General features: G+C 37.8%; 1 protein-coding gene across 40 annotated transcripts in view; it reads left to right on the forward strand.

Annotated features, from left to right (window-relative positions):
- RIMS1 (regulating synaptic membrane exocytosis 1) overlaps positions 1-22,797 on the forward strand; it is a 507,196-nt gene that overhangs the window by 341,199 nt on the left and 143,200 nt on the right. For 19 of the 40 annotated variants that reach the window (XM_073336400.1, XM_073336430.1, XM_073336415.1 and 16 more), the window contains 2 exons: positions 2,896-2,985; positions 12,695-12,778. The exons of 6 other annotated variants lie outside the window; for them this stretch is intronic. In XM_073336400.1, coding sequence (XP_073192501.1) covers positions 2,896-2,985; positions 12,695-12,778 — 174 coding nt within the window. Of the gene's footprint in view, positions 1-1,907; positions 1,986-2,895; positions 2,986-12,694; positions 12,779-19,512; positions 19,591-22,797 lie in introns of all 40 variants that reach the window. 15 more of the 40 variants (XM_073336432.1, XM_073336436.1, XM_073336438.1 and 12 more) reach the window with 2 other exon arrangements.

Here is a 22,797-nt window from a genome sequence, read left to right on the forward strand (position 1 = left end):
TGTAGCCTCAGTGATGTGAGCAGTGGGAGGATCTACCTGCACTTGGGTTGGCTAGCCCCTCCTGGCACTGTGGCTACACTTCTGTTTTTAGCATGCTAGCTCTATGTAGATATACACTAACACCACAGAGGTACTGTACCTTGGTGATGGATAAACCAATTCCAATATTTTTAAAATTAGCTTACCATTATTAATGCTGTTTAACTTAATGTAATCTATGTACATATTCACAAAAGGACATTTAGGTGCCACTGGCATTCATAAACCCCCTTCAGTTGCCACCTAATCTTGTAGGTGCCTAAACTCATTGGCACCTACATTTTTGTTGTGAAAGGTGCCTAGGAACCTATGTTTCTGCTTCTGAGAATGTGCACTGTTGCATCATTCTAGACATCCAGATGCCTTAAGCCCCAACGGGAAGATAGATGTTCTCCTGCCTGTCTCACCTGTGAAGCTCGATCTGGTAGGCAAACTCTGAGCTTGCTAACTAGATCAGGGCCCTTTCAAATTCCTGGGGGGGAGGGGCTGGTATCTATTTCATAACTTTTAGCCCAGTAGTTAGAATGATCACCTGGGAAGTGGGAGACCTGGGTTTAATTCCCCCTTCTGCTTGATTTGAAGAAAGAATTTGAACATGAGGTGATGTTGACTTAGCCACTGAGCTATGGGATATTCTTATATGTGGCTCCCTCTTTCCTCTTGAAGCTGTTTCACTTTTGATTAAGTACTTAAATAGTCATTGTGCCAGAGAAAGAGAGTGTATGTGAGAACAACTCTATGACTGGAGTTTAGGGCTTTCACTTTGGAGGTGGAAGACTTAGGATCCAGCCCCGCTGCTTCAATAGCTCTCTAATTATTTATCCAAGTGGGACAGCGTCAAAAGGGGAGATTGAAGGAGCCACACATCAGAATATCCCTAAGCCCAGTGGTTTGGGCAACCTTCTGAGTGATGGGAGGACCCTTGTTTAAATCCTTTCTCCTGATCAAACATGGGGGTATTGAACCTGGGTCTCCTACATCCCAGCAGAGTGTTCTAACCACTGGGCTAAAAGGTAAGCACTGGCATCACCACCACTGGTGGCATTTCTTGCAAGAAACAGCTTAGGTACCCGACGAGAGGCAGGGCTCAGGACACACCCTCTCATCGCATTCTAATTGATTAGTTTAGATGACCCTTGCCTAGTTTGCTGCCTTCTGTGAATCCTATGCTTAGCAGCCTATCTCTCCCCATATAGGGAACCTAAGTGCCTAACTCAGGTGTTGTGAAAACAAGTGACTTTCTCGTCTAAAAGTTAAGCCCCATAGTACTCAGCATTGCAATGCCTAAAGTCCCATTGTGAACCTGGCCCCTAGTATACCACCTCTAAAGGACTTTAACACATGACATTTTTGAAATACTAATACAACTGTGGTTTAGTTTGTGATATTGTATATAGCAGTGTGTTTTAGTAGGCAATTAATTTATCGTATAGATAACTAGAAGGGATCATTAAATCACACAATGTAGATTAAAATAAAGTAGTATTGACATATAAAAATAGCTAGCATAAAAATAGCAACTTCATGTTTTACAGCAGCTAATACATTTTAATCAAAAATTGAAAAGATTCCAAGGTATTTTAGTTCCAGAGGAAAATTCAGACCTACGATGTTACTCTAAATTTACTTATGTGAGTAGCTTCACTGAGTTTGCATGCATAGGAGATCTGGTCCTGAAATTACATGTTGGTTGAACGAAGAAAAGGACACATTGAGAAATCTATGCATATACCAGTTCAAACTTGCTATAGTATTATGCACATTACATAGTCTTCATTCTAGTTAACATTGTTCTACCGTTACCTATACTTTCGTTTCTGGCATGCTTTGTTTTTGTTTTTGTTTTCTTCTGTTCTTCCACATTCAAGAAATTCTGTTAGGCACTATAAAACATTACCACCCAAGATGCCTTTACTAGAGAATGGTACTCACTGGAATATTTACAGGTAAGTAAGTATTCACTTAAATTATTTAAACAAACATACACATTATAATAATATAGTGGTACTTTCTAGAAAACTTTAACAGATAAAAACATGTACTTATAAACATTCAACTATCTAAAATTAACTCTTACATAAGTGACAAACACTTGCAACCTCTGTATTGTCTAGAATTCTTCTATCATTAAACTCTACTGAAATGTCAGTACTGGAGTTAAATAGTATTACAGTTTTCTTTTCTTTATGTCTCATTTTTCTTTCTTTATGTGTATGGTTTTGATTACATGTGAAATTAAATTTTATTTTTATTTTAAATAATTTTAATTTATAAAGCTCAACTCTGCCTGCATGTGCTAAAACCAAATCAGTGATTAGACAGGATATTTCACTCCTTCGTGATTGTCTTAATGCACAAATACCAAGATTTACAGACGAACTCTTGGTTAGGTAAGAACTGAGTAGAAGTGCCCCTTCCTGTTTAGTATGTAATATGGTTTTCTAAAGTAAATTAGCTTCACTCTAAACTATTTTTACTTGAGATATACTGTATCCTGTCCTTCTGTGTTGGTATAGCAGTTGTTACTAGTAATAAATATTTAGATGTATTGTTTTAGTATTTCCTGTTCCACTTTCTCATAAGTATGTATTGCGTAGTCTCATTTTATGGTCTTAGATACTTAAGATTTTTTATGCAAACAAGTTCAAACATAATCTTTCATTTGGTTTATTTTTAAACAAATATTTGCATTGTCATCTAGTCAGCTCTTTTACATCTTTATTAATTAAATCATTGTGATACCACATTTTTATGTAAAGAGAACATTATTTTATTATTTAATATCTAACATTGTGTTCCTTTCTTTGTTTTCTTTTTCTTTCTCTTCTACCATTGGATGCAATGCACTGGCACTAGTGAACTACAGCCCTCCCTTGACAGGGCTAGGAGTGCTAGTACCAACTGCTTGAGACCAGATACTAGTTTGCATTCACCAGAACGAGAAAGGTATAAAGTAAAGACTTATGAATTTCTTGTCATCTGTGCTGGTGAACTTTGTCAGTTTTGTTTGTTTCTCCATATGAGTCTTCTACATGTCTGTACATTCATATCTGCTTTGGTATTTGTAGACATTTTTGCCCCTATACTCATATATGCCATGCAAATTGTGTGTTGCAGTTTATAATTGCTTCTGGCTTCTTCTTTCCCTATTTTTAGTTCAAGCTGATGTCATTGTTTACAAAAGTCCTCAGTATGCTGATAATAACACTGCAGTGTTAAGTGAGGTGAAGGAGCACCACTTGATTGTTAATCTTCATTATCATCTGCTAAGATGTATTACTTTTATTTCTTGCCCATTCTGCAAATTGCAAATGAGATGGTGTCATAAAATTTACAAATTATATGAATTAGGATGCAAATCGTGAAATCAAACTCTTATTTTTCAAACCAAAATTGTAATTTGTATAACAGCGTGTACATTAATTTCCACAAACCAACCAACCAACTACATTATTTTCTTAATCTAATCTGCCATATCTATTGTTGTTTGTTTAAAGTATAAATCAAAACAATGTAATGATCTTTGCACTATATAACACTGTACTTAGTTTACATAAGCTTCAAGAATACATTTTCAGCAATTTAAATGAAATATAGTTGCATTTGTTATGTTGAATAGAAACATTTAATGACTGCTTTCTGAACTTTCACCTTTAAAGCTAGTGTAGTTCAAAGCCACAGGGAAACCAAATACTATGGACAGATTTTGTAATTAGATGTGAGTATGTCTTAACAGAGAATTTTTGAATGTTTGCAGTATTCTTGTCTAAGAATTCTTGTTTTCTATAGCGTGAAATCCTGACCCCACTGACGTCAACAGTAAAACTCACATTGGCTTCAGTGGGAGTAGGATTTAGCCCATGGTGTAAATACTCAATTGATATGTAGGGTAATAATGTGAATTTGCTCATCAATCAGTCCAGAAAAATTGGTTATTGAAATTAGTAAACCACTGAGCATTTTTGTTGTTGTAAAGTGATGAGCAGAGTAACAAGCAATCTATAACTAAGGCCTAGGATATTAATGTAAACTTTTTGTATGGTTTTAGCAACAACAAAAATATTCCAAAAAATAGTTACATTTTCAAAGCAGGGCATGTGGTTTGCTGTATTAATTTCAAGGAAAATCATGCCACTAAAACACTGTACATCATTTTGAAAATTCTGGGAACAATAGCTGGTCACCGTTAAAACATCTAGTTATAGGGAAAAAGTCTTCTCTGAAATCTAAACCCAACTGTGAAGCTATGTAGAAGCCTCATGTTTCCATGATGGGCAGAGTCCCCTGGGAGGCAAATATGAGGGGGAAAGGAGTCCAGGAGAGCTGGCTGTATTTTAAAGAAGTCTTATTGAGGGCACAGGAACAAACCATCCCGATGTGCAGAAAGAATAGCAAATATAGCAGGTGACCAGCTTGGCTTCACAGAGAAATCTTGGGTGAGCTTAAACACAAAAAGGAAGCTTACAAGAAGTGGAAACTTGGATAGATGACTAGGGAGGAGTATAAAAATATTGCTCGAGGATGCAGGGGTGCAATCAGGAAGGCCAAAGCACAATTGAAGTTGCAGCTAGCAAGGGATGTGAAGGATAACAAGAAGGGTTTATATAGGTACGTTAGCAACAAGAAGAGGGTCAGGGAAAGTGTGGGACCCTTACTGAATGGGGGAGACAACCTAATGACAGATGATGTGGAAAAAGCTGAAGTACTCAATGCTTTTTTTTTACCTCTGTCTTCACAGACAAGGTCAGCTCCCAGACTGCTGCACTGGGCAGCACAGTATGGGGAGGAGTTGAGCAGCCTTCAGGGGTGAAAGAACAGGTTAAGGACTATTTAGAAAAGCTGGACATGCACAAGTCCATGGGTCCAGATCTAAAGGATCTGAGGATGCTGGTTGTTGTGATGGCAGAGCTATTGGCCATTATCTTTGAAAACTCCTGATGATCAGGGGAGGTCCTGGATGATTGGAAAAAGGCAAATATAGTGCCCATCTTTTAAAAAGGAAGAAGGAGAATCTGGGGAACTACAGGCCAATCAGCCTCACCTCAGTCCCTGGAAAAATCATGGGGCAGGTCCTCAAGCAGGTCCGTTTTGAAGCAATTGGAGGAGAGGAAGGTGATCAGGAACAGTCAACATGGATTCATCAAGGGCAAGTCATGCCTGACCAACCTGATTACCTTCTATGATGAGATAACTGGCTCTGTGGATATGGGGAAAGCAGCGGACGTGATATATCTTGACTTTAGCAAAGCTTTTGATATGATCTCCCACAGTATTCTTTCCAGCAAGTTAAAAAAGTATGGATCGGATGAATGGACTATAAGGTGGATAGAAAGCTGGCTAGATCTTCGGGCTCAGTGGTTAGTGATCAATGGCTCTATGTCTAGTTGGTGGCCGGTATCAAGCGGAGTGCCCCAGGGGTCGGCCTGAGGCCAGTTTTGTTCAACATCTTCATTAATGATCTGGATGATATGGATAGATTGCACCCTCAGCAAGTTCATGGATGACACTAAGCTGTGGGGAGAGGTAGATATGCTGGAGGATAGGGTCCAGAGTGATAGATAAATTGGAGGAGTAGGCCAAAAGAAATCTGATATGGTTCGACAAAGACAAGTGCAGAGTCCTACACTTAGGACAGAAGAATCCCATGCACTGCTACAGGCTGGGGACTGGCTGGCTAAGTGGCAGTTCCACAGAAAACGACCTGGGGATTACAGTGGATGAGAAGCTGGATATAAGTCAACAGTGTGCCCTTTGATGCTAAGAAGGCTAACAGCATATTGGGCTTCATTAGAAGGAGCATTGCCAGCGGATTGAGGGAAGTGATTATTCCCCTCTATTCGGTACTGTTGAGGCCACATCTAGAGTATTGCGTTCAGTTTGGGGCCCCCCACTACAGAAAAGATGTAGGAAATTGGAGAGAGTCCAGTGGAGGGCAATGAAAATGATTAGGGGGCTGGGGCACATGGCTTATGAGGAGAGGCTGAGGGAACTTGGCTTATTTATTCTGCAGAAGAGAAGAGTGAGGGGGGATTTGATAGCAGCCTTCAACAACCTGAAGAGTGGTTCCAAAGAGGATGAAGATAGGCTGTTCTCAGTGGTGGCAGATGACAGAACAAGAAGCAATGGTCTCAAGTTGCAGTACTGGAGGTCTAGGTTGGATATTAGGAAAAACTATTTCACTCAGAGGGTGGTGAAGCACTGGAATGCGTTACCTAGAGAGGTGGTGGAATCTCTATCCTTAGAAGTTTTCGAGGCCCGGCTTGACAAAGCCCTGGCTGGGATGATTTATTTGGGGCTGGTCCTGCTTTGAGCAGGGAGTTGGAATAGATGACCGCTTGAGGTCTCTTTCAACCCTAATCTTCTGTGATTTTTGCCCATCAGGTCTTCAGCCTCGTATGGAGTAGAAATTACAACACTGGTTGATGATCTCCTCTTAGTGAACAGTGTCCATGTTGATCCTTTGAGGTCTCTCAGCAATCTGTAATACCATTGAACATAAGGTTTAGTTAAATAGCCTGTGGTCCCTAGCTAGGGTATATGATATCACTCTGGAGTCGTTCTGTTTCTAGCTTTATTAGAAGTCCCATAGGATGGTTGTGGGTATTTGTTTCTGTCCCATGGGATCTCTTGTGTGGGATAGCACAGAGTTCAAATAGTATATGATGCTTTTGTGGTAAATAATAAGATGACTTGGGTTGTGACTCCATTGACATACTGATGAGATGCAGCTCTTTTAATCAGACCCAGATGGTATTTGTTTTTCCAATGCCTGTCCAATTTTGAGAGCAAGATGCAAAAGATGAATTTAGAATAACGCAATGCTTTCGGTTCTGGGGGGAAAAGATTTTCCAGGGATTTCAGACCTCATTATTTAATGTAGCTGTCTTCTCTTCATCCAAGAGGGTTAGCAATCTGTTAGCTATATTATACTTCATTCAGAGCCATATGTTGAATTCTTTTCTTATTTGCTTTGGTGGACTTTTTCTAGAATTTATTTGTAAGATTTTATTCAGCAGATACCAGTTACTCCACATATTGAACCATGGTTGGTTTGTGACCATCATGTCACTGTTTCTGAAGTACATTCTCCTTTTATGGAGAAGTGTAAATAAAGAATTCCTACGGTGGTATTCCAAATTTCCTTCACAGGAATTATAAATTGTGTTCGGGCTCCCTTTTGTCTCAGAAAATATAAAGTAAATGAAGTGTGAAATATGAAGTTTAAAGTGCCTGCACTTGCATTTTGAACAAGGTGATATGGGCTGTGTTTAGTGTACTGACAATAAAGCACTTTGTTTGCACATTAATGTTTTATTGGAAATAGTATTGATCTTTAAACTCTGTGCAGTATTGTACTTGTCACCTGAAATGCTACATCAGACATTTTTAGTTCCTTAACAATAGAATATAGACTACAACATTCAGTGGCTTAGCCTTACTGTACAATCATTAGGAGAGTTTTTATTCCTGTTTTTGAAAACTTTTTTCAACATAAATTTGCAAGGTTTCATATAGCTGGAGTTAAGCTCTTCATATATTGTACCGTGGTTGCTCTATGAGCATCAGGATGCTGCATCTGTGTAATTTAATCTTAACATAACTCCATTTGAACACTGTCAGGTGGAATGCTGGCACTGGCTTTCTGCCCAGTGTTCCTATTAAAGGCATCACTGCATGCCTTCCTCTGTTACTTTATATGGCAATGGGTCCGTACAAATGGCAATCAGGACTTCACAAGACATGCCCAGAAAGCTTCCCTGTTCCTAAGGCTGCTTAAATAAATTGCTGTGCTGTGTTAGTGGTGGCAGAAAATGTTGAAATATACATTGCAGTTCACTGAGTGCCACAGGCAACTTCATTTATACAATTTGAGTGGTATACGGGCAAACTTTCTCATAGTTGACAGACAAGAACTACACAATTTTAAATTATTTGGGAAGGGTCCTACTGGGAAACAATAAGGAAGACTGTTTAAAACACAGTGCCAGTGAATTGTAGGAGTAGGGAAGTGAAAGGAATGAGTTTGGGTACCAGTGGATGAAACTAAACCATTGAGCCTAACTGCAGATGTGAATAGAGCAGATTACCTAGCCATGGCCGAAGGCTAAGTTAGCTCCCTCTTTAAAAACTCTGGGCTGGTGAATGTACTTTGACTACATAATATATCATAGATAAATATCTATAAATAAATAATTATAGTAATAATAATGCTGAGGGTTTCTTCAGCATTTTCTCCTCCACTGTAGGTAACTGAAGGCAGAACATGCCTAGCTAGGGTGACCAGACAGCAAGTGTGAAATATCGGGACAAAAGGAACCTATATGAGAAAAAGACCCAAAAATCAGGACTGTCCCTATAAAATCAGGACATCTGGTCACCCTATTCCTAGCTGAAAAATATGGATTCTGTGCCTTAGGCCTCGTCTATACTAGAAACTTCTGCCGGTATAGTGCTGTCACTTAGAGGTGTGATGATTTTTTTAAACATTTCTGTACCGATAAAAGTCCTACCATAGCTGCATTTATACCATAATTACATAAAGGAGCTTTTGCTCAGGAAACCGATACAAACGTTTCTGGCAAAAGCACTTTTTGGCCCGTATAAGCTGTGTCTACACTAAGAGGGTTTGCTAATATAGCTATACTGGCAAACTTTTTGTAGTTTAGACCTAGGTAAAATTTTTGCCACATATTAATAGCCTGGCTGTAGAGCCAAAATGCTTTCCACAGCTCTCTGTGACACAGTGTGCTATAGAATATGCCTGAAGACTTCAGCACTTATTTGTTAATACATGTGCACACATACTCACTGCATTTCACTTATTTTGACTGTCTATTAGTATTCATTTTGATTAAAATACCTGAGTGATTGAAATTTCTATGAGACCTGCAAGACATACAGGAATTTATATAGCAGACAGTAACACCCTGAAACATAGATAAAAATAATCCAATGTCACCAACTCTTAGGGCTTGTGTGCACGGTGGTGTAATGATATCTATAGGGGAGTGATATCCAAAGTGCCCTAACATATCAGGAATGGTCTAGTTATTACTTAGTCCTGCCTTGAGTGCAGGGGACTGGATTAGATGACCTACTGAGGTCTCTTTCAGTTCTACACTTCTGTGATTCTAAAGTATGCATTAATTGGTCCATATAGACCCTGCTGGTGTGCACTAAAGATTCCCTAGTGCACTTTAACATTGTGCTCGGGAACCTTTAGTGCATACCAGCAAAGTCTACATGGACCAATTAATGTAAAGCACATTAGGGTGCTTTAGAAATCCCACTCCCATAGGCCACATTATCTCACTGTGTAGACAAGCCCTTTGTTTTTGGCTGCTTTTGTCATTGTTGATCTGCCTACTGGCCCTGGTTTTTTTCACTCTGTCACTCTGAATTCTGGTTTTGGTTTGGTTTTTAGTAGGCCATCTTATTTCTATCTATAGATTTCTCTGTTGCCAGACACAGTGGTATCTGTGGCCTCAGTTTAGGAAATCACATAAGCACATATTTAGAGCACAAGTGTACTTTCTTGAATCAGAGACTCATCACCCAAAACACAGTAGTGTCTTCTCGGTGTAGTACAATCACAATCTTCATATAGGTCAATTAGTAATATTTTATTGATTATTAATAGGTAATGTTATGGCCAATGATAGTTATGCAGTAACACCTGATGGCAGTTTTTATTTACGCTATAGGAGCCCAATCCTGCAAAGACTTAATACCAGTCATAGTTCCATTAGTTATGTTTGTAGGTTTTGGCCTTAAGTGATTCTTTAATGCAGGTCTGAGCAAATAAAATTGAGGAACAAATCAAAGTGATTGAATTAAGTAGAACACTCCGTATGTATATCTTACAACTGGGCTTTTCTATGGTCATATAGAAAAAGTAATAATATTGGCTGCTCTGTAATCATGACTTGATAGGGATTTTTGAGATGGTAAACTCTGGTGCCTTTATCTGGTCTTCATGACCTTATGAAATCCTAGGATATAGATATTTGATGAAATTCCCATGAATAGTTATTAAAAAAATTGGAGCTATCATTTGTTCTTGACCTCATCGGCCCTATTCTGCTCCAGGATCACAATATTTTCATATTTTTATAAATCCATTAATAAAACAAAACACCCTCTAACATTAGGAAAGTAAGTGTGTTTACACTGCATGTTTTTTAGAGTTCATGTTTGACTGTGACTATTTGTATTTGAACTAATTACATAACAATATAACAGCTGTTTATATTAGGTATACACTATGTTGGGTTTTTTCCTCTTTTTCAACCAGTGTAGAAGAGAGTACATTGTTGCATGTTTGTCTGCATTGTAATGTTGCACATGCTTTGTACAGTATATAACAGGGGTGGCCAAACATACTGGCCCTCCAAGCTGCATATGACAATCTTGAGAAGTTCGAGTGCCGGGGTGCACCTGCCAGGGGTCGGGCCTCGGGCTTCAGCCCCGTGAGAGGCACCTGATGGGGCACAGGGCTAAAGCCCCAAGACTCCCCTCCCCGCTAGGCAGAAGCCCCTACTGTACCATCCCACTGCAAGGCAGAGATCCCAAACTCCCCCCCAACCAGTCTGGTAGGTGGAGAATGTCGGGGGGTCTGGGGAGTTCTGTCAGCCACTCTCTAACTGTAAAAGAGCCGCATGTGGTTTGCAAACCACAGTTTGGCCATCCCTGGTATATAAGGTTAAGCGCCACTGAAATTTACGGAAAGAGAGTATGCTGTCAACGTTCATAATGCATGATGACCAAAATTAATAACATTTTGTAAAAATGCACTTTAATATTTGTAGAGGATATCAGCATATTAAGGGCTTTGACTGAGTGCACTGATGCATTAACATTTTCTTTAACCCTTGCTTTGGAGAGAAAAAGTAACTAACTGCTAACAACCTATTCCCTTTGGAATCTTTTAAAAGAGCTACCTAAATGTGAAGTGATGCTAAATCTCCCTGAAACTTTTGTTATTTGCATGTTCCGTAAGTGAAACACTGTTTCTTAATAAATGGACTGGAAGGTTGCCTCAGAAAGTGAATAGTTCATGTAAAGTATTACTCTGCTAATGTAAATATATAGAGATATATACAATGATTTCTTGCCTGTATTTTCAAAACTAAGCAGCATTAGGTTTATACTATATTATCTTTCCATTGTGATTGAGCCTTTTTATTGTTCTAAATCAAATGAGCTTTTGAAAGAAAAAACTATTACAAATATGAATGTTCCCCCACCCCTCCCACCCACGCTGTTTAAAGATTTTTTTCTTTAATTTATAAAATCAATAAAAAGAGACTGGCATGAACTAATAAAACTTGATTACACATTTTTTTGAATATAAAAGAAATTTTATAAGTTTACACTAGTCCAGGCACACAAATATATACTAATTAATTTCTCTTTGCTAACATGCAAATTTATAATATTTACTCTAAATATAACATTATTACCTTGACTATTAAATAAGGATATCCTTTATTTAACCTAGACTCAACAATAATAGTTAATATATTAAACTTCTTAAAATGATAATTATACTTAGCAAGATTTGTGAGAGCTTCTTGCTCCCAAGTGTCAGCCTTACCTTTTTGGACAAGTTAACTTCACAGAATCATAGAATATAAGCCTTGGAAGGGACCTCAGGAGGTCATCTAGTCCAACCCCCTGCTCAAAATTTGATGAATCTCATCTCTTCTACTTGTCTCAGCTATATAAAGGAATTCAACTCAGAAGTCAATAGTGGCTGATCCTGCCTTTTAAAAATTTGTTGTCTGTCTCTGTAACAGTGCTCAGCAACAAAAGAACCTGAGATGGATGGTGTCACAGGCTCTCCTCCTAGAAAATAAATAGTCTTTGATGAGCATGTAATGTAAAGAGTAAAGACACATGCTTGTCACCAAGGAAGCATTACCCCTTTTAGAAGATGTAATATCCTCCATTGCTACAAAACCCAGAAAACTTTCAGAGCTTCTGTGTGTTGGCAGCCTCAAAGAAAATTTTGGACTGCACAGAGCCCTTCCATTGCACATTGAATAGGGGTCTCTACAAGCTGATGAGTAGAGCAGATAGTGACATAGGATGAGCTCTAGGAAAACAGATCACTTTGTGCCCCACATTCTGCTGTTAACAGTGTAACATGATGCTTTAATCCTCTTAAAGGTCTCTTTGTAATTTAAAACCATGTATTTTTACTGGAAAAATTTTGTTTAGTGCAGTTAATGGGGGAATAAACCCTTGGGAAAATGAAAGAGGAAAATAACAGCCAATCAACACCTGAAAAGTTCTTCTAGTTTATAATTCCAACTTCTTCTATTGAATAACAGGTTTTTAGATTTTCTAGCATTTGAGGATGTTTGAAATACTGTATATGCCATGAAAATTATTTAAATCACTCTAAATTGTGCATGCTTGTACACTCATTATAATTGTTTGTATAGTGTACTGCTATATAGAAAATATACCACAACAAACAGCTATAAGAATAGTGTATCCAAATTTCTAAAAAAATTAGTAAGAATTATTATATTAAAAACAATCAATTTCATTACTTTTTGGGGTACTTTTCCAGTCCCAATTCCCATACCTATTTTAATTTTTTCACTCACTAAATATTTTTTTCCTGTTTTATTGAATGGGCAAACAGGGGTAGATGGTCCCCCTCCCTAGAGAGGAGACGACCTACTAGTCCCAGGATTCATATCCAGCATGCATCTCCGGAGGATGACAGGTACTAGCCAACTCCTCCTAACTGAAAAGTGGCTTACTGCATCTTGCACTCTGAGAGAAGTATAATAAAGTTTTAAAAAGATATTTAATAAACTTTAACTATGACAAAATCAAAGTAAAGTGTCAGCTCAAAGTTCATCTCTGCATTTTGTTGAATTATTATAAAGCACCTAGGAATGTGCCCCTGGTCAAGTCTTCTGATTGTGTGAACATTCCAAGGGATAGTTTCTGAAAACAAGATGTCTAATCTGATGTAGAAACTTCCATATTAATGGACTGTTCATTCTTCCCCCCCGGCCCCCGTTTCTGTAAATGTAGGTTTTTTTCCCCTGTGGTGCTTTATAATATATTTATCTGTCAGAGAGCCTATTTCTTTCTTTTTTTTTAATTTAACCTCAATTATGTTTCTTTCTCCGCAAAATGCTTATGAGAAAAAAAATCAGATACACAGAGAGAAATATTAATTGGTATATATAATAATTGGTATGGTTATGAAATTCTTTCGTAAATTAAGGTTATCTTCAGGGGCAGGTTTTCCCTACAAGGTAGGTTTTGACCAATAATGCAAGTGCTTTGGATCCACTTTGTATGCTGATTTGCCAGTTGTGATGAATGTAAGCACCTTCCATTGTTTTGTTTCATGCTCTGGTTTTCTTATTCAACTCAGTTTTGATGCCTGGTATTTTTAATAGTAACGTTCTTCTCGTATGTTGTCATTTCTTCTACTAGATTCACTTTTTAAACCAAATAAGATATTAATTCAGCACTTTGAATGTAACGCAAGAGCAAGATTTTATTTCTACCCTTTAAACCCTGATGTGTTATAGTAAATCTGCTCATTCTTAATTTTTTAAAAAAGTTTGTGCAGTTCTTATGAGGTTTAACTCTCAAAAGTACAGTATACAAGTAACATTACAGTTTCTGTAGTGCTGGTCTTCTCTTTCTGCTTAAGAGCTCCTACATTTATGCCATAGTCTGTTTTGCCTTGCCTTGGAAGTATTGCCACCAACTTTAGTGGGAACACTATAGCTATACCTGGATTCCATTTCTATGTGCAATAGTATGTTTTCAAATTATCACATGATGTTTTTTAATTCCAAAACTGGCTACATCTTGCAGTCACTGCATACCTAAACATTTAATTGACTGTAGTACTGAGTCCAATGTGATCTCTGTTTTTGTATTTTGATACTTCCAAAAGGACATTATCAGTAAAGATAGTACAATTAGTACATATAGTCCATATTTATGTAACCTAGTGGATGGTTTAGGTTAAGAATTAAGTAGAAGTTAGGCTAACTTAGGCCCAAAACCTAAGTGTAGAGGAGTATGGGAAATTGGAGTTGCTAGTGTGAGAAAGTTGGAGATAAGTTGGAGACAGCAAGACAGGAAATTTGAATTTAGCAAGGACGTGATCTAGGGTTATATTGCTGCAATGTTTTGGTTATAACTGGTTTGAGCAACGTTTTTAATAAGTGTTTTGAGAATTTTGTAATGTTGTATTAAAATGCTACCTATATTGATAGAATGGGAAGTAAATTTAAATAATGTGTAAGGTAAAGAGCCAATAAGGAAATGATGGAAATATAATTATGGTAAGGGGTAGTTTAATGTTAATTAATATTATAATAGGTGGAAAAAGGCATAGCCTTGCAACATTGCAGGGGAGTGCCAATTAACTGTTAGGTTTCAGGATTATAAGGCTGTACTTCACGCTGTTCTCAGTGGACTGATTACTCACTGATATACACTATTTCATCTTTGAATATATGTATAATTGTAGTATTGTGTAAGTAGTAATTGCATACCTGTTTGCTTACGTAATCATTTTCCTTTTGAATAAAGTCTCCTTGTATTATTTAAAGTGTTGCCCAATGGTCCTCTACTAAACAAATTTTCTGTAATTACAGAATTTTCTATAGCCAACTTGAAAACTAAGTTGGGGTTTATTACACCCTTATCTTTAGCAACTTAATATTAATTGGGAGCATTTCAAGATAAAGGTTACAAAAGGTTACACTTTCTAAACGATGGGCATTTTTGAGTAACTCTTTCCTCTCACTATAATAGCTCTTAGAAGTCCATAAAAAGTCTCTTATTGACTTTGATGGATCAGGCCCATCATATGTAGGGCCCCTGGGAGAAATCCTGACCCCATTGACATCAATGGTAGTTTTGCCACTGACTTCAGTGGATCCAGTATTTCACCCTAATACTACAATCCTTACTTAATCATCTTTATTCTTGGTGTCATTGGGACTTTTGCCTGAGAACTTCAAGATTGTAACCATCGAGTGTACTCCTGACATCTGTTTTTCTATCTTTGTTTTAATAAGTTTATTACATTAAAGTGTCTGCATAAGAGGGAAAACTATTATGGTAAAGGCTTTTAAATCATAAAAATATTGTAAAATTTTCAGTTTGATATAAGTGTCTTTCTACAGATGTAAGAAACATTAAGAAGAAACATTTTTCTTTCTTTTCATTTATGTCTCGTTGGTGTGATTTCCTGGCTGAGGTGCAGAAAAAGGCGTGCATTAATGCCGTACTCTTTTTGCTACTCAGATGCTGCTTATTTGCACTTTCTTCTGTCTCCGCGACAGACAGAAGTTACAGCAACTTAGGCTCCTTTACACAACAGTAGAGTATGGATGTCCAACAAGTAGATGAGGAGTCCAATTTACACAGCCTACTCATCACCTCTGAATTTGGCCCTAAGAATTTAAAGTGGTTTAACTTCCTTATCTGGGATAAAAATATATATTATTCAGTAATTAGGGGTAGATGAACCTTTGGGTACTTGACTAGTTTGTTGTAACTGAAACCCATTTCCTGATCCGTTCCCAAGAGTTAAGTTATTCAATTTTTAAATACACAACACTCCCTTGCCCATTAAGCAGTCTTTCGATGCAAAGGAATGGGATTGAATATGGTGATACTCTGCTTATGTAGTTGACTCACAATCCCAGAGCAATTGTGTATTTCTGCTAGAATGATCAATAGTGAAATAGTTAAAGCTAACATTTTAAATCAGTTAGTATTATCTTTTTTCTTTTTCTTTTCTATTCAGTTCATTTTGTGTATAATGTAAAAGAGAAAACCAAAGCCAAATTACATTTATACAATTAGAATTCTCTTACATTTTGTACTAATCATTGCCCTTAAAAATCTATTTCACAAGCAATTCTGTATATTAGCTAGTACCATTCAATACTAGACTTTGCCTTTCTTTGGTATGCTTTTGTGAACGCTTGTCAAAATAACAACTGATGTTTGAGGGGAGGCTCTGAGTGACACACTGGGTTACTTGACTAGCTTTTCATAGCCAAGTTTAAATCCTGACTTCACAGATAAATTGAATTTGACAGCTGTCATGTCAGACTCCATTTGTGTACATCCCAGAATTATCATACAAGTTGGACCAATTTGCATTCTGTGCTCAAGATATACTATACATATAGGTTTCAGAGTAACAGCCGTGTTAGTCTGTATTCGCAAAAAGAAAAGGAGTACTTGTGGCACCTTAGAGACTAACCAATTTATTTGAGCATAAGCTTTCGTGAGCTACGGTGAGTGAGCTGTAGCTCACTGTAGCTCACGAAGTGAGCTGTAGCTCACAAAAGCTTATGCTCAAATAAATTGGTTAGTCTCTAAGGTGCCACAAGTACTCCTTTTCACTGTACATATATTGACTCAAAAATATTAAAAAATCATGGCTTTGTTTTCTTTTTTTTCTTCTTTATGATATGTTATAAAGACCTCAAAGTTTTTTATCCCTTGTTTGTTTTTCACATTAGAAATTCAGATCCTGTCTAGGCTTCAACATTTTATGATTATAATTGAACTAGGGAAAAGGTGATATCACAGGTGATGAGAGGAGCCAAGTGAGTGAAAGTTGAGCAATTGACAATAGAAGGGACTTTTATTCAGACTATTTGTTTTATTAACAGTATATATTTAACTTCAATCGCTATTTAACATTTTGGGTAAATGAAGCTTCTGTTAAAATTCAACATTCTTGTCCCTTTCCGTTAAAGTGTGAAAGCTCTCAGTAAGCCTCCCTGAGACCTTCCAGAGTCTTTCAGCAAAACCAGGGAAAACCAAACTTGACATTCTTGATATAGTTAAGGTAGAAATGCAGAAAACAGTTTTAAAAGCTTTCACACTCCTTTATAATTTATAAAGAAGCAAAGCAAAAAAAAAAAAACAAATAAATAAATAAACCCACAAAAAACAAAGGCCAGAAACCCAATTTTTTAAAATAGCCTTTGAAAATTTCCTTAAAATTAATACATTGTCTTTTGAAGGAAAATAATGATATATTTTCTCAAATAGGTTATCATTTAACCTGACACTGAGCTACACTTTAAGATGACCTCAGATCTGGGACACAGAGAATCCTCACTTCCAAAATTTGAATAACCTGCCTGTATACTCGAAAGGGCACCTCAATTATCTACAGATTTGGAATTAGTTGCATCTGTATAAAACAAGCTAAGGTGCTTTCAAAAGTCTGATAAGGAATCCAGACAAACAGACGTCAGAAACAGAGAGACAAGATGGGTGAGGTAATATCTTGTATTGGACCAATTTCTGTGAGTGAGAAAACAAGCTTTTCAATCATACTGAGTTCTTCTTCAGGTCTGGTCTGAAGAAGAGCTCCCCGTGTCTCAAAAGCTTGTCTCTCTCACCAAAAGAAAGTGGTTCAGTAAAAGATATTACCTCACCCACCTTGTCTGTCTAATATCCTGTAACCAACATGGCTACGACTACACTGCATATGTCAGAAACATGTTAACTATATCTGTACTTGTTATAGTACTGTATAGTATCTGTACTTGAGAGAAGAGAAGGCCTGATTCTAATACACCCTGAGAGGAAGGCACTTCCTGCTCTCTCTTTTACTAACTCTGTTGATTTCATAGATTCACAGATCCATAGATATTAAGGTCAGAAGGGACCATTATGATCATCTAGTCTGACCTCCTGCACAACGCAGGCCACAGAATCTCACCCACCCACTCCTGCAAAAAAACCTCTCACCTATGTCTGAGCTATTGAAGTCCTCAAATTGTGGCTTAAAGACTTCAAGGAGCAGAGAATCCTCCAGTAGGTGACCCGTGCCCCATGCTACAGAGGAAGGCGAAAAACCTCCAGGGCCTCTTCCAATCTGCCCTGGAGGAAAATTCCTTCCTGACCCCGAATATGGCAATCAGCTAAACCCTGAGCATATGGGCAAGATTCACCAGCCAGACACCCAGGAAAGAATTCTCTGTAGTAACTCAGATCCCACCCCATCTAACATCCCATCACAGGCCATTGGGCCTATTTACCATGAATATTTAAAGATCAATTAATTGCCAAAATCATATTATTAGTTCCCCTTGGCTTTTGTTCATGGACTATCCTGAAAGCGGAGAGACTTTGAAGGGACCTGGCTGGAGGGCCAAGTCACAGAAAGAGGCAGACCACCACAGCAGTGGAGAGAGAGCTGCCATGCCACACCCCACCTCAAGGAGGCGCGAGTGGTGAAACAAACCCTTCGCACACCGGCCGATGCTGTGTTATGTTCACATATTGTAATCAGTGAGGCTACTAGTATGAGCAAACTTACTCATGTATGAGTTTGTAGAATCAGATCCAAACTGAGTAGGGGACATTTTTTTCCCATTTCTTAAAGGGGTCTGCAAATAATGAAGAATAAAAAATAAACATTTTAAACTATGAAAATTATTCGACTGTGTCTTCTAAAGTTAGAGATATGGCCTTATAGCAAATCTTGCACTTTTCATTATATAGGGATAAGTAGTAATAGCCACATAAGTTTTCAGTCAGTTTGGCAATCACATTCAGCAGTCAAAGATGAACATCTTAATTTAACATTATAGCTGAAAGGCTGAGGTTATACGATAAAGCATTACTAGATATCTTATTTATTCTGTATAACTGAGTTTGGTACCTGGAAAAAAACCCAGACCTACGTATCGAGTCTGGAAAAAAGTTCTCTTTTGTACAGTGGCCTGCATGTGAAAACTGACAGAACAGTTATATTTAAGTCAAATTGTAAGTTCTGGATAAATTGTAAATATGTTAAAAGAGTTTAAGCATAAAATGAAAATAGTATGGAAATTACAAGAGACATATTTTGACCATCATTAGAATACATTTTTTTAAAATATTCTTGCTGGGTCAGTTTGCTGCCTTTGTGTGATTATTGAGCAGTTATTTATCACACCAGCAAAACATCTGGTAATTTTAGTATGGATATTTAGGAAAGTTTTCTTAAATGCAAACAGAATTTATTTGATTTTAATCAAGATAATTTGTCAGTAATTAAAACTAAAATGTTATTTTTTCAAATACTACTTGAATTTTCATTTGGATTGAGGAAGAAGCATTTATCTATTATTCTAATGGACAAATTTTTAGATTTATTCTCAATAAGGAAAATGGCAATTGGTGAGCTACAATGCTGTAGTTCAATATAGATTTTACATTTTTCAGTCACTGATGTTTTACTTTTGTACTTACCATGGTGTTACAGATTTGTAAAATATCCCCTTTAAACATATGAATAAAGGGAACATCAGAAATGCAGTTTGGTCAGTACTTAGTACATGAATGCTATTGGTTTATATATTTTGACTGCATGTCTCCATCTTCACTGCATGTGACCATCTCTCTGTTTCTGTCCATTCTGTCCAATTCACTTCCATGTTTCCAAAATTTGTGAAGAACAAGGACGCTGGAGTCTTGCATTCCAAAACAAGACAGTATAAACCACCTAAGTGCTAAACCTGGAACAACACAGAGGTATCCTTATTAAATCAAATTTTAGTTCCAAGTAAATTCTAATTTATGAACCGTGAACAATTTCCTTCCCTGACAACATGCTCTGTTATAAATATTTTATTTAATATGCTTTTTCATTCTCTTTATAGCTAAATATACATGATAGCTGTTGGTATTTTCATACTAACATATTTAACCTCTTTATATATAGCGCACTAAGTGACTAAATTTGAACATGGAGTAAGTGCCCACCATACACCCCTATGTGCACTCTCTGGACATTGGGCACAGGCATTAAAGCATAGATTGGGTGCCCAGCTCCCACTTATTCATCTCATGAGCTGGGCATAGCAGTTGAGTCTGCATAGATAAGGAGAGGGGTATTATAATTTGCTGTTGGAAAAGGGCAGCAACAAATCACTACCCTCCAGAACAAGGGGGAAGCACAAAGTGAATTGTGACTCAAGGTGTGCTCCCCCAGGAGCAGACCAGAGAACTAATTATGACAGTTTCAGTTCTTCCCTTGCTCTCTCTTGGGAAGCAGTAAGTTTCTTCACTCCTCTTCATGGAGTAGCTCATTCCTGCCTGTGTGCCCAGCACATAAACAGGTGTAACCAGAGCTCTTCCTATTCCCAGTCCTTCTCTTCCCACCTGTTTGTAGTGAGGAGAATAAGGCACTGATTCTGGGGGCACTCCCACTCCCCCGGCAGTAATAGTCACAATCTGAGCAGGGCCAGTTGGGAGTAAGAGGAAGGTGATCTTACTCTGCTGCATAGTCCTCTAAGGGCTGAGATAATCTAGCCAATGAGTAGCCCCATTGAACTAATTGAACTCAATGGGGCTACTCATACTTAACGAAAAACGCATACTTCCATGCTTTGGGGCCTTCAAAGACAGTTGCAGCATCTGTAAAGAATCTTAAATACTAACACAGATCTCCTGATTTATGCTCCTTAAATTTGGCTGCATATAGGGGAGTAAAAGAATTATGTAAGGAAAATACATGCAATGGAAGTTTAAAGTACAGAGCATGGTGGGGAACAGGATTACACCTGTTAATTAACTAATTTTTGTAGAGTATTTTTTGTAAAAACCTTCATGCTTTTAGTCACTAGAATACAACTGCTAACAAGATTTTCATGCATGCAAAATTATTTTGTTTAAGATGTGTTTCCCCTTTCTGTTCCTACCTGTGAAACATACTATATAATGGTTTAATACTAATCAAACATTACAATAGCTTGAGGAGAACATGAAAATCATCTGTGATCAATTATTTTAGCTATAATTTGCTGTAATGTCTGTGTACACAATTTCCAGTTCAGACACCGAGTTTCTTCTCATTTTCACCAAGGTCTAAAATACAAATCTTGAAATGGCTCTTTCATCTGTCTTTTATTTCTGCATTTTACCTGCCTAGCTTAGTGCATGAAGTTGATTTTATCAACATCAATTCCTTGTGCATCTCTTCCAGTCCTATTTCCTGTGAAACATAGAATTTGGGGTTTGTCAGCATCCCTTGTGCAACAGTGAGCAAACAATCACTCTCTCCTTTTTTACCACATTTGAATGGCGGTCTACACTGGTTATTTCTCAGGGTATGTTTACACAGGATTTTGGAGCAAATTATCCAGCTCCAGACTCGGTTGCAGGTTGCGCTCCAGGCTCAACAGACTTGGGTTAGTGTGGCTGGCACTAATGGTCTAAAAATAGCTGTATAGACAGTGCTTTGAAGTTGTGGCCCTCTTGGCCAGGGCTGAGAGGCTTACTCCCCACTCACTGCAAGATGCTGTGTAGACATACCTGTGACAACTAACCTTTATGTATTTAAGGGAACACTGATGGCCACAACCTGTAGAGAGAGCTGGATATCAGTTGTTTCCTGGCCTCATTCTGTAATAGAGTAAAAAATGCATACAACACCACAAAAGCAACGTATAAACCTATAAAATGTCTCTCACACAAATGTTTGAGAGCACCTTGCAGTATGGCAACAGAAATTAACAGGATCTGACTTGTAAATATGGACACAAACAAAGAATTATAAATAATAGTGAAAAGCATGTTCCACAAATGCAGAGCCCATGTAGAGAGTCCTGATAATATATTCGCAATCTCTGCAGCATGATGGTGAAAACATGCACTGAAAATACTCTTCAGTTAATGGGCTTGCCTCCTCCTCCTCCTCCTCCTCCTCTGTATTACAGTGTCACTTAGAACCCTAGTCATGGACCAGCACCCCATTGTGCTAGACGCTGTACAAACACAGAACAAAAAGATGGTCCCTGCCCACAAACAGCTTACAATCTATGTATAAGACAAGAGACAACGATTAGATACAGACAGATGGGGGTGTACAATCATGTATACCACTTACTGTATATCTTCATGGTACCCAATTCAATCAAATTGTACAGTCACATTTCTGCCTTTGACTCTAATGAAAGGGGACCACAAATCAGCTGTTGATATCTTTATGTCCTCGATTTGGCTATCAACTGCAAGTCCATAATTTTTATCATGGGCTCAGCTGTATTTCCCCCTTCCTGGGGCAGTCCTTTTCATGGTGCCACAGTCTGCAATGAGATAACCTGCACATAGAAGGCCCGAATCTCTACGTAAACAGTTTTATGCTGTTGTAATTCACTGACTTCAGGCAAGTTATTCCTGATTGACGCTGGTCTCTGTGAGAGTAGCACCAGACCTTCTCTACCTTCAAGACTGAACTTTCCATATAAGTTGCTTATCAATGACAAGAAAGCTGAATTTGGTGATTTTCCCAGACACGCACTGCAATGTCTTGAATGAGAACAAGAAGTCACTCTTAACTTCATGACCCACATTCTGTCCGCAATAACATTGCTATAACAGTGCAGAAATTGCCCTGGTATCTCCATATTCTTCCCCACAGAAGTATTTTTATTTTGTACAGATTATAACAACCAGGTCAGATACAAAGAATAGTACTAGTATGCAGGAGAATTTTCCTGCAAAGCTGTTGTCATTTACATAATTTTGCAGGCTTGTAATGACTATTCATTGACCTGGGCATCACAGGAAGAAAGGTGAAACACTGGGAATATGTTTTAATGATGGCAACTTTAGTAACACATCTGGGAAACTATCCTGCAGTAATTCATCCAGTGAAAGTTCACCAGTGTCCACCACCAAACTTTTAACCTGCTCCCAGTACTGTTGCTGGGACCCTAAGGCGCTCTCCTCATCACA

This window comes from Lepidochelys kempii, chromosome 3 (assembly GCF_965140285.1).
Source record: "Lepidochelys kempii isolate rLepKem1 chromosome 3, rLepKem1.hap1, whole genome shotgun sequence".
Lineage (NCBI taxonomy): Eukaryota > Metazoa > Chordata > Testudines > Cheloniidae > Lepidochelys > Lepidochelys kempii.